General features: G+C 45.0%; 1 protein-coding gene across 1 annotated transcript in view; it reads left to right on the forward strand.

Moving 5' to 3' along the window:
- The window catches only part of LOC115110682 (integrin beta-5-like), a 96,603-nt gene that overhangs the window by 41,753 nt on the left and 41,947 nt on the right, over positions 1–12,903 (forward strand). The window contains exon 10 of the mRNA XM_029636528.2: positions 10,720–11,149. Within this exon, the coding sequence (XP_029492388.1) occupies positions 10,720–11,149 (430 nt within the window). The remainder of the gene's footprint in view (positions 1–10,719; positions 11,150–12,903) is intronic.

Raw genomic sequence — 12,903 nt, forward strand, 5'->3', positions numbered from 1 at the left:
ATTTTCCTGCTGATGATACTGTTGTGCCTCATCTCTTACAAAAGCTTTCCAGAACTTGCAAACTACTTTTTATACTGTTCAACATACCTTGTGTCAATTGAAGCTTATCCTCAATACTGACAAAACTAAACTAATGGTGTTTTCTAACGCAAGAAATAGACCTCTGAACCTTTCGCCTATTACTACCCGTCAGGGCAAGGAGATTGAGGCTGTAACCTCATGTAAATATCTTGTCATTTTAATTGATGACGGCCTCTTTTAAATTGCATATTCAACAACTTACAAAAAGATTTAAGCTGAAATTGGGATTTTATTTTAGGAATAAGGCCTGTTTTTCTTTTGAAGCCAGGAGGCTAGTATCAGTTACATTTATGCCTTTACTGGACTATGGGGATATTTTATATATGAATGCTTCCGCTCAGTGTTTTGAGATCAATTGACACCCTTTACTATGGCACTTTGAGATTTATTTTAAACTATAGAATCCTTACGCACCACTGCACTTTGTATACCAGGGTTGGCTGGCCTTCTCTAGTCACTCGTAGGCTCAGGCATACTTTTATTTACAAAGCCATTTTGGGTTTACTACCTTTTTATTTGGGCATTTTTATTGTTCAGAAATGTGGTGGGTACTCTCTTCTTTCACTGGACTTTATCCTGCTAACTGTTCCAAATGTCTTAACTGAATTTCGTAAAATGGGTTTTTATGTACTCTATGCCATCGTCTTGGAACGCCTTACAAAATACTTTTAAACTGGAAGAACTTGTCCCGATTGGTATTTTTAAATCACTGATGAATGATCCCTGACCTGACCTGTCAATGTGTTGAACCTTTTTGGGTTAGGGGGCAGCATTTTCACTTTTGGATGAATAGCGTGCCCAGAGTGAACTGCCTCCTACTCTGTCCCAGATGCTTATATATGCATATTATTATTAGTATTGGATAGAAAACACTGATGTCTGTGAGTATAACAGAACTCATATGGCAGGTGAAAGCCCACTTCCTGGTTGGATTTTTCTCAGGTTATCTGAGGTTTGTAGTTTTTCAACTCAATCCCTATTGAAGATACTTTGGGATATTGGTTATGTTGCACTTCCTACGGCTTCCACTAGATGTCAACTGTCTTTAGAAACTGGTTTGAGGATTCTACTATAAAGGAGGGGCTCATGAGACCTGTTTGGAACAAATCAGTTGTTTGGAACAAAACATACATGTATTGTGTAACATGATGTCCTATGAGTGTCATCTGATGATCATCAAAGGTTAGTGATTCATTTTAACTATATTTCTGCTTTTTGTGACTCCTATCTTTGGCTGGGAAAATGGCTGTGTTTTTTTGACTTGGCTATGACCTAACATAATCATATGTTGTGCTTTCGCTGTAAAGCATTTTTGAAATCTGACACGATGGGTAGATGAACAAGATGTTTCTTTCATTTGCTGTATTGGACCTGTTAACCTGTTGCGTCGAGCAATCCCGTATCCGGGAGCGTAATTATAGCCTCAAGCTCATTACCATAACACAACGTTAACTATTCATGAAAATCACAAATAAAATGAAATAAATATATTGGCTCACAAGCTTAGCCTTTTGTTAACAACACTGTCATCTCAGATTGTCAAAATATGCTTTTCAACCATAGCTACACAAGCATTTGTGTAAGAGTATTGATAGCTAGCATAGCATTAAGCCTAGCATTCAGCAGGCAACATTTTCACAAAAACAAGAAAAGCATTCAAATAAAATCATTTACCTTTGAAGAACTTCGGATGTTTTCAATGAGGAGACTCTCAGTTAGATAGCAAATGTTCAGTTTTTCCAAAAAGATTATTTGTGTAGGAGAACTCGCTCCGTTTTGTTCATCACGTTTGACTAAGAAAAAAACCCGAAAATTCAGTCATTACAACGCCAAACTTTTTTCCAAATTAACTCCATAATATCGACAGAAACATGGCAAACGTTGTTTAGAATCAATCCTCAAGGTATCTATTCGACGATAAGTCATTCGTGGCAGTTTGGTTTCTCCTCTGAAGCAAATGGTAAAATACACGCAGCTGGAGATTACGCAATAATTGCAACGGAGGACACCAACCGGAGCACCTGGTAAATGTAGTCTCTTATGGTCAATCTTCCAATGATATGCCTACAAATACGTCACAATGCTGCAGACACCTTGGGGAAACGACAGAAAGTGTAGGCTCATCCCTTGCGCATTCACAGCCATATAAGGAGACATTGGAACAAAGCGCATTCAAAATCTGGGGCATTTCCTGTTTGAAATGTCATCTTTGTTTCGCCTGTAGCATCAGTTCTGTGGCACTCACAGATAATATCTTTGCAGATTTGGAAACGTCAGAGTGTTTTCTTTCCAAAGCTGTCAATTATATGCATAGTCGAGCATCTTTTCGTGAAAAAATATCTTGTATAAAACGGGAACGTTTTTTTATCCATAAATTAAAAGAGCGCCCCCTATATCCAAGAAGTTAATGTGTGAAACGTACATATTTTTGAATTTTGCACGCTGCCTTTTCAGCGGAATATTGTCGAGGGGTTCTGCTAGCGGAACGCCTGCTAGAAAGGTTAATTTGCTGTTTTTGATTTTGTTATGCTCTTGTGAATTCTATGTTTTTTACTAGATTACTTGTAGTTTTTTATGTTGTTTGTCTGTAATTTTTGTAATGACTTGGTGTTGCCTATCTTGGCCAGGACACTCTTGAAAAAGAGATTTTAAATCTCAATGAGCCCTTCCTGGTTAAATAAAGGTTAAATAAAATAACGTGAGTGCTACGGGTTGGTAGTCATTTAGGTAGGTTACCTTCGCATTCTTGGGTACAGGGACTATGGTGGTCTGCTTGAAACATGTAGGTATTACAGACTTGGTCAGGGAGAGGTTGAAAATGTCAGTGAAGACACTTGCCAGTTGGTCCGCGCATGCTTTGAGTACACATCCTGGTAATCCGTCTGGCCTCCCGGCCTTGTGACTGTTGACCTGTTTTAAAGGTCTTGCTCACATCAGCTACGAAGAGCATGATCACACAGTCGTCCGGAATAGCTGGTGCTCTCATGCATGCTTCAGTGTTGCTTGCCTCGAAGCGAGCATAAAAGGGATTTAGCTCGTCTTGTAGGCTTGGGTCACTGGGCAGCTCGCGGCTGGGGTTCCCTTTAGTCTGTAATAGTTTGCAAGCCCTGCCACATCCGACAAGCGGCAGAACCGGTCTAGTGGGATTCAATCTTAGTCCTGTATTGACGCTTTGCCTGTTTGATGGTTTGTCTAAGGGAATAGCTGGATTATTTATAAGTGTCCGGAGTAGTGTCCCACTCCTTGAAAGCGGCAGCTCTAGCCTTTTTATCTCCGTGTGGATGTTGCCTGTAATCCATGGCTTCTGATTGGGATATGTACATACTGTCACTGTGAGGGATGACGTTGTCGATGCACTTACTGATGAAGCCGGTGACTGAGGTGGTATACTCCTCAATGCCATTTTGATGAGTCCCGGAACATATTCCAGTCTGTGCTTGCAAAACAGTCCTGTAGCGAAGCATCCGCGTCATCTGAGCGGTTTCCTTCCTCCCCAGCAAATTAGGTAGGAAGTGCGCCTGTATCTTTGTAGTGAATGGGTGTATTGATACACCATCCAAAGTGTAATTTAATAACTTCACATGGCTCAGAGATATTCAATGTCTTGTCTACTGATAGGTGTACTTTTTTGTGAGGCGTTGGAAAACCTCCCTGGTCTTCGGTTGATTCTGTGTTTGAAATTCACTGTTCGACTGAGGGACCTTAAAATGATCTGTATGTGTGAGGTACAGAGATGGGGTAATCATAAAGTTACGTTTAACACTATTACTGCACACCGAGTGAGTCCATGCAACTTGTGTCTTGTTAAGCAACTGTTTTATCCTGAACTTATTTAGTCTTGCCATAACAAAGTGGTTGAATACTTGACTCAAGACAGACTTGGTGATTAATCTGCTGCTCTCTCCGTTCCACTCCTCCATTCCATCCCTCTCTCACAATCGCAGCAGTAATGTCCTGGGATTTGGTTCCCTGCCTTTTTACTCCAGCAGCTTTATCTCATGGTTGCTAGTTTCCCTAATGAGCCACATGGTTAAAGGAGATGGGTTCCTCGTGACTCACTCCCCTAAATCTCATTACCTCGTTAGGAAGAGCACTGCTGTAGTGGAAGAGGCAAATAGCAGACAAGCAGGTCTTCCAAGTGTTATGTGGGCCCTTCCTTCCTGTGGACTCTGATTGGAGGCTTATCTAGTACTCAGCAGGAACATACCACAACTCTGCGTTCATGTCCTGTTCTTCTGCAATGCTGTGCTTGTGGATGACAATAGCGTTCTTATTGATGTTTTTTATTCATTTTTGACTCGTGTTTCTGTATTACCTACAGGCATTCATCACTTACTAACTAGATCAATGGTTTGGGTTGGACAGATGACGCAGTTTGATGTCAAGAGTGTTTACTCCACACACAGCCACACCCTCATATTGCCTCATATTGTACAGCGTTTCATATTAGTCAGCGACTCACCCAGTAGGGTCTGTGGTACTATGACCTCTTCACCACTAAGCCTGTTGATGTTCACTGGGGCGGCAGGGTAGCCTAGTGGTTAGAGCGTTGGACTAGTAACCGGAAGGTTGCACGTTCAAATCCCCGAGCTGACAAGGTACAAATCTGTCGTTCTGCCCCTGAACAGGCAGTTAACCCACTGTTCCTAGGCTGTCATTGAAAATAAGAATTTGTTCTTAACTGACTTGCCTAGTAAAATAAAGGTAAAATATATATTTTTTAAATAAATACAATTCTCATTGAAAGAGGAAGGGAAGATGGAAGACACTGATGGCCTAGGAGACCTATAGAGAGAGAGAGCAAAAGGTCCTGCATTCTGAGTGACAGGCCAATGCTCTTTTTCTCTCCTGAAGACTCAGATCGTTGCGTGCAGAGCTGCTGCCAACATCAACACGGCCCAAGCATCTGAGTGTTTGCCTTTGGGGCTGCAGTCCAGAAGGATATGGCCTTCAGTCTTGGGAGCTAAACTTCAAAGCACAGCATGTGCCCCCTCACATCCCTGCCTCTCCACCTCCAATGACCCCTCCGGGCTCAACACTGCCAAAGGGCACATAGGCTACCTGTAGGTGTGTGTGTGTGCGCTTCTTCACTCATCTAGAACCACTGGGAGAAGGAGAATGATGTGGAAGAGTGAAACTTATCAGACCTACGTCATGGAAGGACATCCTTCCTGAAATACCCCTACAGCTGCCTCAGATTAGCTTTTCTCTTCGCTAAAATATTTTTGTGGTTGAAAGTATCCATGCTCTCATCCAGAGCTGTGTTATGTATTGAAAAGTTAACCACATTTCATATGTATTCTAATTGACGTTATTGAAGCCGGTCCTTGTGTTTTCTTTGGACAGAATTGTTCAGTTTTAAAGATGAGAGCGTTTTCCAATGCGCCAAAGGTTATATGGAAGGTGATGATATATCAACTGACATATATACTGTACATTGCAGTTTTGTAGATTCATGGTAGTATCAGTTTAACTGGAGGAATTCACACCATTACCCCATCTAAAGTGAGTGAAACCACAAAGAATAACACACTGCCTCATCTACGGCACGTACACACACTAGAGATGGTTGCTGTGGCAGTAAGCTACAGAGAAGGACACAGTAATGCGCTGCAAATGAAATGTTATTTGTCACATGCTTTGTAAACAACAGATGTAGATTAACATGCTTACTTCCGGGAGATGCTTACTTCCGGGTCTTTTTACAACAATGCAGAGTTAAAGATAAATAGAATTGGTGACACGAGGAATAAATACAGTGAATAACAATAACCAGTAAAAAACAACATGGATCGAGGTTAGTGATCGCTGTTCTGGGGCCGATTTGAACCAGTTGGTTGTAAGTGGGTCGTAACTCTATGTTCAATATGCTCTACGTGGACGTAAAGATTATACCTGTTGCATCACCTGGGCGTGAGCCCTTCTATGAGCTATGCCTGGGCGTGAGCTCTTCTATGAGCTATGCCTGGGCGTGAGCCCTTCTATGAGCTATGCCTGGGCGTGAGCTCTTCTATGAGCTATGCCTGGGCGTGAGCCCTTCTATGAGCTATGCCTGGGCGTGAGCCCTTCTATGAGCTATGCCTGGGCGTGAGCCCTTCTATGAGCTATGCCTGGGCGTGAGCCCTTCTATGAGCTATGCCTGGGCGTGAGCCCTTCTATGAGCTATGCCTGGGTGTGAGCCCTTCTATGAGCTATGCCTGGGCGTGAGCCCTTCTATGAGCTATGCCTGGGCGTGAGCCCTTCTATGAGCTATGCCTGGGCGTGAGCCCTTCTATGAGCTATGCCTGGGCGTGAGCCCTTCTATGAGCTATGCCTGGGCGTGAGCCCTTCTATGAGCTATGCCTGGGTGTGAGCCCTTCTATGAGCTATGCCTGGGCGTGAGCCCTTCTATGAGCTATGCCTGGGCGTGAGCCCTTCTATGAGCTATGCCTGGGCGTAGACTCTATGCCTGGGCGTGAGCCCTTCTATGAGCTATGCCTGGGCGTGAGCCTTTCTATGAGCTATGCCTGGGCGTGAGCCTTTCTATGAGCTATGCCTGGGCGTGAGCTCGTCTATGAGCTATGCCTGGGCGTGAGCCCTTCTATGAGCTATGCCTGGGCGTGAGCCCTTCTATGAGCTATGCCTGGGCGTGAGCCCTTCTATGAGCTATGCCTGGGCGTGAGCCCTTCTATGAGCTATGCCTGGGCGTGAGCCCTTCTATGAGCTATGCCTGGGCGTGAGCCCTTCTATGAGCTATGCCTGGGCGTGAGCCCTTCTATGAGCTATGCCTGGGCGTGAGCCCTTCTATGAGCTATGCCTGGGCGTGAGCCCTTCTATGAGCTATGCCTGGGCGTGAGCCCTTCTATGAGCTATGCCTGGGCGTAGACTCTACGCCTGGTCGGGAGGCGGGACTATGCTATTCTTTTCTGTACATACCATGAAAGAACAATCTATATTTTCTAAAGGATGTGAGTCTCGTGTTCATATTTCACAACCTCCGGGCTTTTCGAGTATCAAAATAATTCACTTGATTCATGCTACATTACAGCATGCTAAATGTGTCTGATCAGATATTAGAAAACTAATAGATGAGCTGCCACCTCCACTTTTATTATAGCTCATATCTCATTTACATAAGTATTCACACCCCTGAGCCAATTCATGTCAGAATCACCTTTGGCAGCGATTTCAGCTGAGTCTTTCTGGGTAAGTCTTTAAGAGCTTTACACACCTGGGTTGTACAATATTTGCCCATTATTCTTTAAAAAATCTTCAAGATCTGTTCAAATTGGTTGACCATTGCTAGACAACCAATAGGCTACCTTAGACAACATAACATGCTTGCAAAATGTTCTGATAATGCTGTTAGATGAGCAAACTAGACTAAATAAAGATTATCATTATGAACACTGACCCCAATTTGGCTAACATTTTCCCAGCCTAAATGTAATCAAATATCCAATCGGAGGTTCCGGGGAAACAAAAATCTGGACGATTGATTTATGAAGACGATTCCCCGCGCTTGTCTAAAAACAGGGCGATAATGTTGTCCCAATGATAAGGGGTTGAAATTATAGTTGACCACACGGCTATTGCTTTAAAGTATTGAAAACAGTTGGATGACTTTGGGAGTTTCAGTAAGCAACAATATGATAAATGCCTTCAATAGCATTAGCCTACTTCATCCAATAACTTTGTCATTCAGTGATATTCATTCCACAGTAATTATTGATTGATTCATCAAAGTATGGTTAAGAGAACGACATGCATGCATAGTGGTGGGCTTTGAAGTGATGGGACATGCCTGGCAAAGTTTCAAACTGCCACCAGAACAGTAACAGCCTAGTAATGGGTGCTGCCTAGCAGCCACCATTTTGAAGCATCAAATCTCATGCATTGCTAAATCATTGCTTACACTGGATTTAGCTATGACTAGTCTTTTTGGTTGGTGCAGCAGGTGTAAATTCTGATCCCAAAGTCGGACGTAGATACACCTGACCTAGCATTTTAAGACTTTGTTTTTTTATCAAATCAAATGTATTTATATAGCCCTTCTTACATCAGCTGACATCTCAAAGTGCTGTACAGAAACCCAGAGTAAAACCCCAAACAGCAAGCAATGCAGGTGTAGAAGCACAGTGGCTAGGAAAAACTCCCTAGAAAGGCCTAAACCTAGCAAGAAACCTAGAGAGGAACCAGGCTACTATGAGGGGTGGCCAGTCCTCTTCTGGCTGTGCCGGGTGGAGATTATAACAGAACATGGCCAAGATGTTCAAATGTTAATAAATGACCAGCATGGTCAAATAATAATCACAGTAGTTGTCGAGGGTGCAGCAAGTCAGCACCTCAGGAGTAAATGTCAGTTGGCTTTTCATAGCTGGTAATTAGGAGTATCTCTACCGCTCCTGCGGTCTCTGGAGAGTTGAAAACAGCAGGTCTGGGACAGGTAGCACATCCGGTGAACAGGTCAGGGTTCCATAGCTGCAGGCAGAACAGTTGAAACTGGAGCAGCAGCACGGCCAGGTGGACTGAGGACAGCAAGGAGTCATGCCAGGTAGTCCTGAGGCATGGTCCTAGGGCTCAGGTCCTCCGAGAGAGAAAGAGAGAATTAGAGAGAGCATACTTAAATTCACACAGGACACCAGATAAGACAGGATAAGTACTCCAGAAATAACAAACTGACCCTAGCCCCCCGACACAAACTACTGCAGCAAAAATACTGGAGACTGGGTCAGGAGACACTGTGGCCCCATCCGATGATACCCCCGGACAAGGCCAAACAGGAATGATATAACCCCACCCACTTTGCCAAAGCACAGCTCCCACACCACTAGAGGGATATCTTCATCCACCAACTTACCATCCTGAGACAAGGCTGAGTATAGCCCACAAAGATCTCCGCCACGGCACAACCAAAGGGGGGGCGCCAACCCAGACAGGAAGATCACGTCAGTGACTCAACCCACTCAAGTGACGCACCTCTCCTAGGGATGGCATGAAAGAGCACCAGTAAGCCAGCCCCTGTAATAGGGTTAGAGGCAGAGAATCCCAGTTGAGAGAGGGGAACCAGGCCTCCCGGGTGGCGCAGTGGTTAAGGGCGCTGTACTGCAGCGCCAGCTGTGCCATCAGAGTCCCTGGGTTCGCGCCCAGGCTCTGTCGTAACCGGCCGCGACCGGGAGGTCCGTGGGGCGACGCACAATTGACCTAGCGTCATCCGGGTTAGGGAGGGCTTGGTCGGTAGGGATGTCCTTGTCTCATCGCGCACCAGCGACTCCTGTGGCGGGCTGGGTGCAGTGAGCGCTAACCAAGGTTGCCAGGTGCACGGTGTAACCTCCGACACATTGGTGCGGCTGGCTTCCGGGTTGGATGCGCGCTGTGTTAAGAAGCAGTACGGCTGGTTGGGTTGTGTATCGGAGGACGCATGACTTTCAACCTTCGTCTCTCCCGAGCCCGTACGGGAGTTGTAGCGATGAGACAAGATAGTAGCTACTACAACAATTGGATACCACGCAACTGGGGAGAAAAAAAGGGTCAAAATTAAATAAAATAAAAAAAGAGAGAGGGGAACCAGCCAGGCAGAGACAGCAAGGGTGGTTCATTGCTCCAGAGCCTTTCCGTTCACCTTCACACTCCTGGGCCAGCCTACACTCAATCATATGACCCACTGAAGAGATGAGTCTTCAGTAAAGACTTAAAGGTTGAGACCGAGTCTGCGTCTCTCACATGGGTAGGCAGACCATTCCATAAAAATGGGGAAGGCCCTGCCTCCAGCTGTTTGCTTAGAAATTCTAGGGACAATTAGGAGGCCTGCATCTTGTGACCGTAGCGTACATGTAGGTATGTACGGCAGGAAATCAGAAAGATAGGTAGGAGCAAGCCCATGTAATGCTTTGTAGGTTAGCAGTAAAACCTTGATCAGCCCTTGCCTTAACAGGAAGCCAGTGTAGGGAGGCTAGCAGTAATATGATCAAATGAAATGTATTTAGAGTTCGGGTAGCATTGACTGTACAACCATCAAGATTAATTGTCACCCAACTGGTGTGTCTGGCCCCTGGTGTCCAAAAGCTATTTTCATTCATAACAAATGATGGTGGAGACGGTGTAAAACATATATTTTTCAGCGTAAAAAAAACATATTTGAGAATTATTCCGGAGTCCGTAAAACATCTGCTATCCAATGCAGCACCATCTTCCATTCAACGTAACTGATGAGACAGGCCAATCTAAAGGGAGGGTGGAGTTTCTGTCTTGTTCAGACTTCCTTCCTCAGAGCAATCAAATGGGTGGCGGTCCTGTCTGTGTCATCTGCTGCTTGAATTGGCTGTGATTAATCAACTAACTGACTCCAAGCCACAAACTGTCCTCTGATCTCTCTCCTCTGATCGCGCTCTCTCACGCCTTCTCTCTCTGAGATAATTCCACATGTATAAACACAGCTTGCAGGTCAAATGTAGATCACAGCCAAGCCTTAATATGAGCAAAAATGGTTTATCTGGAGGTAGATGGTGTAATTGTGATGGATCCAGATTGAGACCATTTTAAAATCCAGTTATGAGTATGACGTAGGTTTGTGTAAAACTCCTTGATTGAGAAATTGTGGCAATTTGTCTAATTCCAGTCCATATACTAACCCTGCTGTACTGTTCTTCTTTCTTCCAGGTGTCCTTCAACGTGAGTGTGGATGCTAGGGGCTGCCCTGCCCCTGGCACCCAGCAGAGATTCACCATCAAACCTGTGGGCTTCAAGGATCGTCTGGAGGTGTCAGTGGACTACCGCTGTGCCTGTGGCTGCACCGACCAGACCCAGGCTAACAGTAGCCGCTGCAGCTCTATCGGACAGTACACTTGTGGTACCTGCCGCTGTGACCCGGGCTACCTGGGCGCCCGCTGCGAGTGCCAGGAGGGCGAGGCTGGCAGCATGTACCTGAGCGCCTGTAGAGAGGCGGAGGGGAAGCAGATCTGTGGTGGGAGAGGGGAGTGCAGTTGTAACCAGTGCCTCTGCTACGAGTCAGAGTTCGGGAAGATCTACGGGTCCTTCTGCGAGTGTGACGACTTCTCCTGCGCCCGACACAAGGGCATCCTCTGCTCAGGTAGGTGTGCAAAGAGAAGGGAGCACTGCCGCTACCTCGCTCTCCAAATTGCTGGATCTCCTTTCTACTTCTGCATGTGTACAACATAAATTATTCAGACATACACAGTAGTGCTTCGTACAGTACCCGATAGATGTGCAGAAACACGAGTCCTAGATGTGTCGCTATTGAGGGTGTGTCTAAGTTGGCTTGTGCTGTAATGTTGATGCTAAGAGACGCATTCAATTCATGTTTATTGATCTACAAGGCTGTATGATAGTAGTGAGCAGGTGGGATGTTGTTTACAGGGTCTATTACCACATCACTCTGGTCTGTGTTTATTAGGCAGGTTGGCATTTATTGAGATGACTCATGTACTGGAGGCAGCTGGCACTACCACAAAGTCATATTGATTTTAAACCTAACCTTTACCATACTGCTTGGCCTAATGCCTAACCTTAAATTAAGACTAAAAAGCTAGTATTTTTTCATGCATTTTTACGATATTGCCAATTTTGACTTTGCAGCATGCTTGTGTAGTGGGAAACCACTTAGTTCTTTCTGCCTCCAATGCAAGACTCATGACATTAAACGTCAACCTGCATTTATTAGAGGAAAAGCCACCTGTTAGTGGTGCAGCGTTGAACACAGCCCTGCAGGTCTGCTACTGTTGTGTGTGTGTGTTAATACCAAACCATACATGTTCGGGGTGTTTTTTTTTAATGATAAAGGTCTCTTGATTCTGAATTTCTTCTTTGGGAAAGGTAAAGTGCTCAGAAACAGCTGCTGGGAGCTAGTTTGTTGTGCAGTTCATGTTTTACTGTCTCTAGCTGAGCTGTATTTTCTGGGTGCTTTGGCTGTGTGCAGGATTCAGGAATGAATTCTAGAACCAAACCACCAACATTTTTCCTCCCCATACTATTCATGTGCTCGATTGATTAAATGTGCATGTGCTGATGTTGACCACAAATCCTGTTTTCTCCTGCCTGAGGGTCTTGCTTGCTTTGAAGCCCATGCCCTAGTTTTCTCTCACACTGGCCTGGGCAGCAGGCAGGGTTGCTAGCTGGGAGCAACTTACTAAACAGACTGTCCTATTGGATTCCCAGAACATCGGGTCCAGTCCAAGTAGCCTCTGTGCGTTTTGGGTCGAGACCTGCTGGATGTTGGCCAAGGGCCCCTGGCTCATCCCCAAGCTAACGGCTGTTCCACCAAACCACAGAGGGGGCTTTGTAACATAGGCCCTGCTCAGTGCCTTGTGTGTATTGCCAAATACAATTCATGGGTCTATACTCAGTTAAAATGCCTTGTTTCGTTTAGTCAGCAGGACCAATCAAAATGGACCATTTTGATTGTCGGTTGGTCTGACCATAAGTAGGCCCTTAGGGTAGGATGATAACTGGAAGGGGTGGGGTAGTAATTAAATCTTAACAGTCCAGTATGCTCTGTGGCCCCCCATACTCTCACACACACACACCTCCTCGCTGTGCATGGTTGGCTCAGTTTATAATGAGTTCCTAATGAATCTGAATGAAAGTCTCTCCCACACTTCTCTGGCACTGTTACTTAATCGTGTAATAAACAGTGTTGTAAAATAATTCTGTATACCACCATTGGTCCCCTAAACCCACTAATGGTTATGGGGAGGTTCAGACTCTGTGCGGAGTCCCATTCCCCTCCTGTTATATGCCATCTAAACAGTATTGTGCAATAGGTTAGATTGGTTACGCTGTGATGATAGCAGCTCATTTGCTCTGTGTTGTGTTAGGAAGAGAAGC

The sequence above is a fragment of the Oncorhynchus nerka genome, linkage group LG3 (assembly GCF_034236695.1).
Source record: "Oncorhynchus nerka isolate Pitt River linkage group LG3, Oner_Uvic_2.0, whole genome shotgun sequence".
In the NCBI taxonomy this organism is placed as follows: Eukaryota; Metazoa; Chordata; class Actinopteri; order Salmoniformes; family Salmonidae; genus Oncorhynchus; species Oncorhynchus nerka.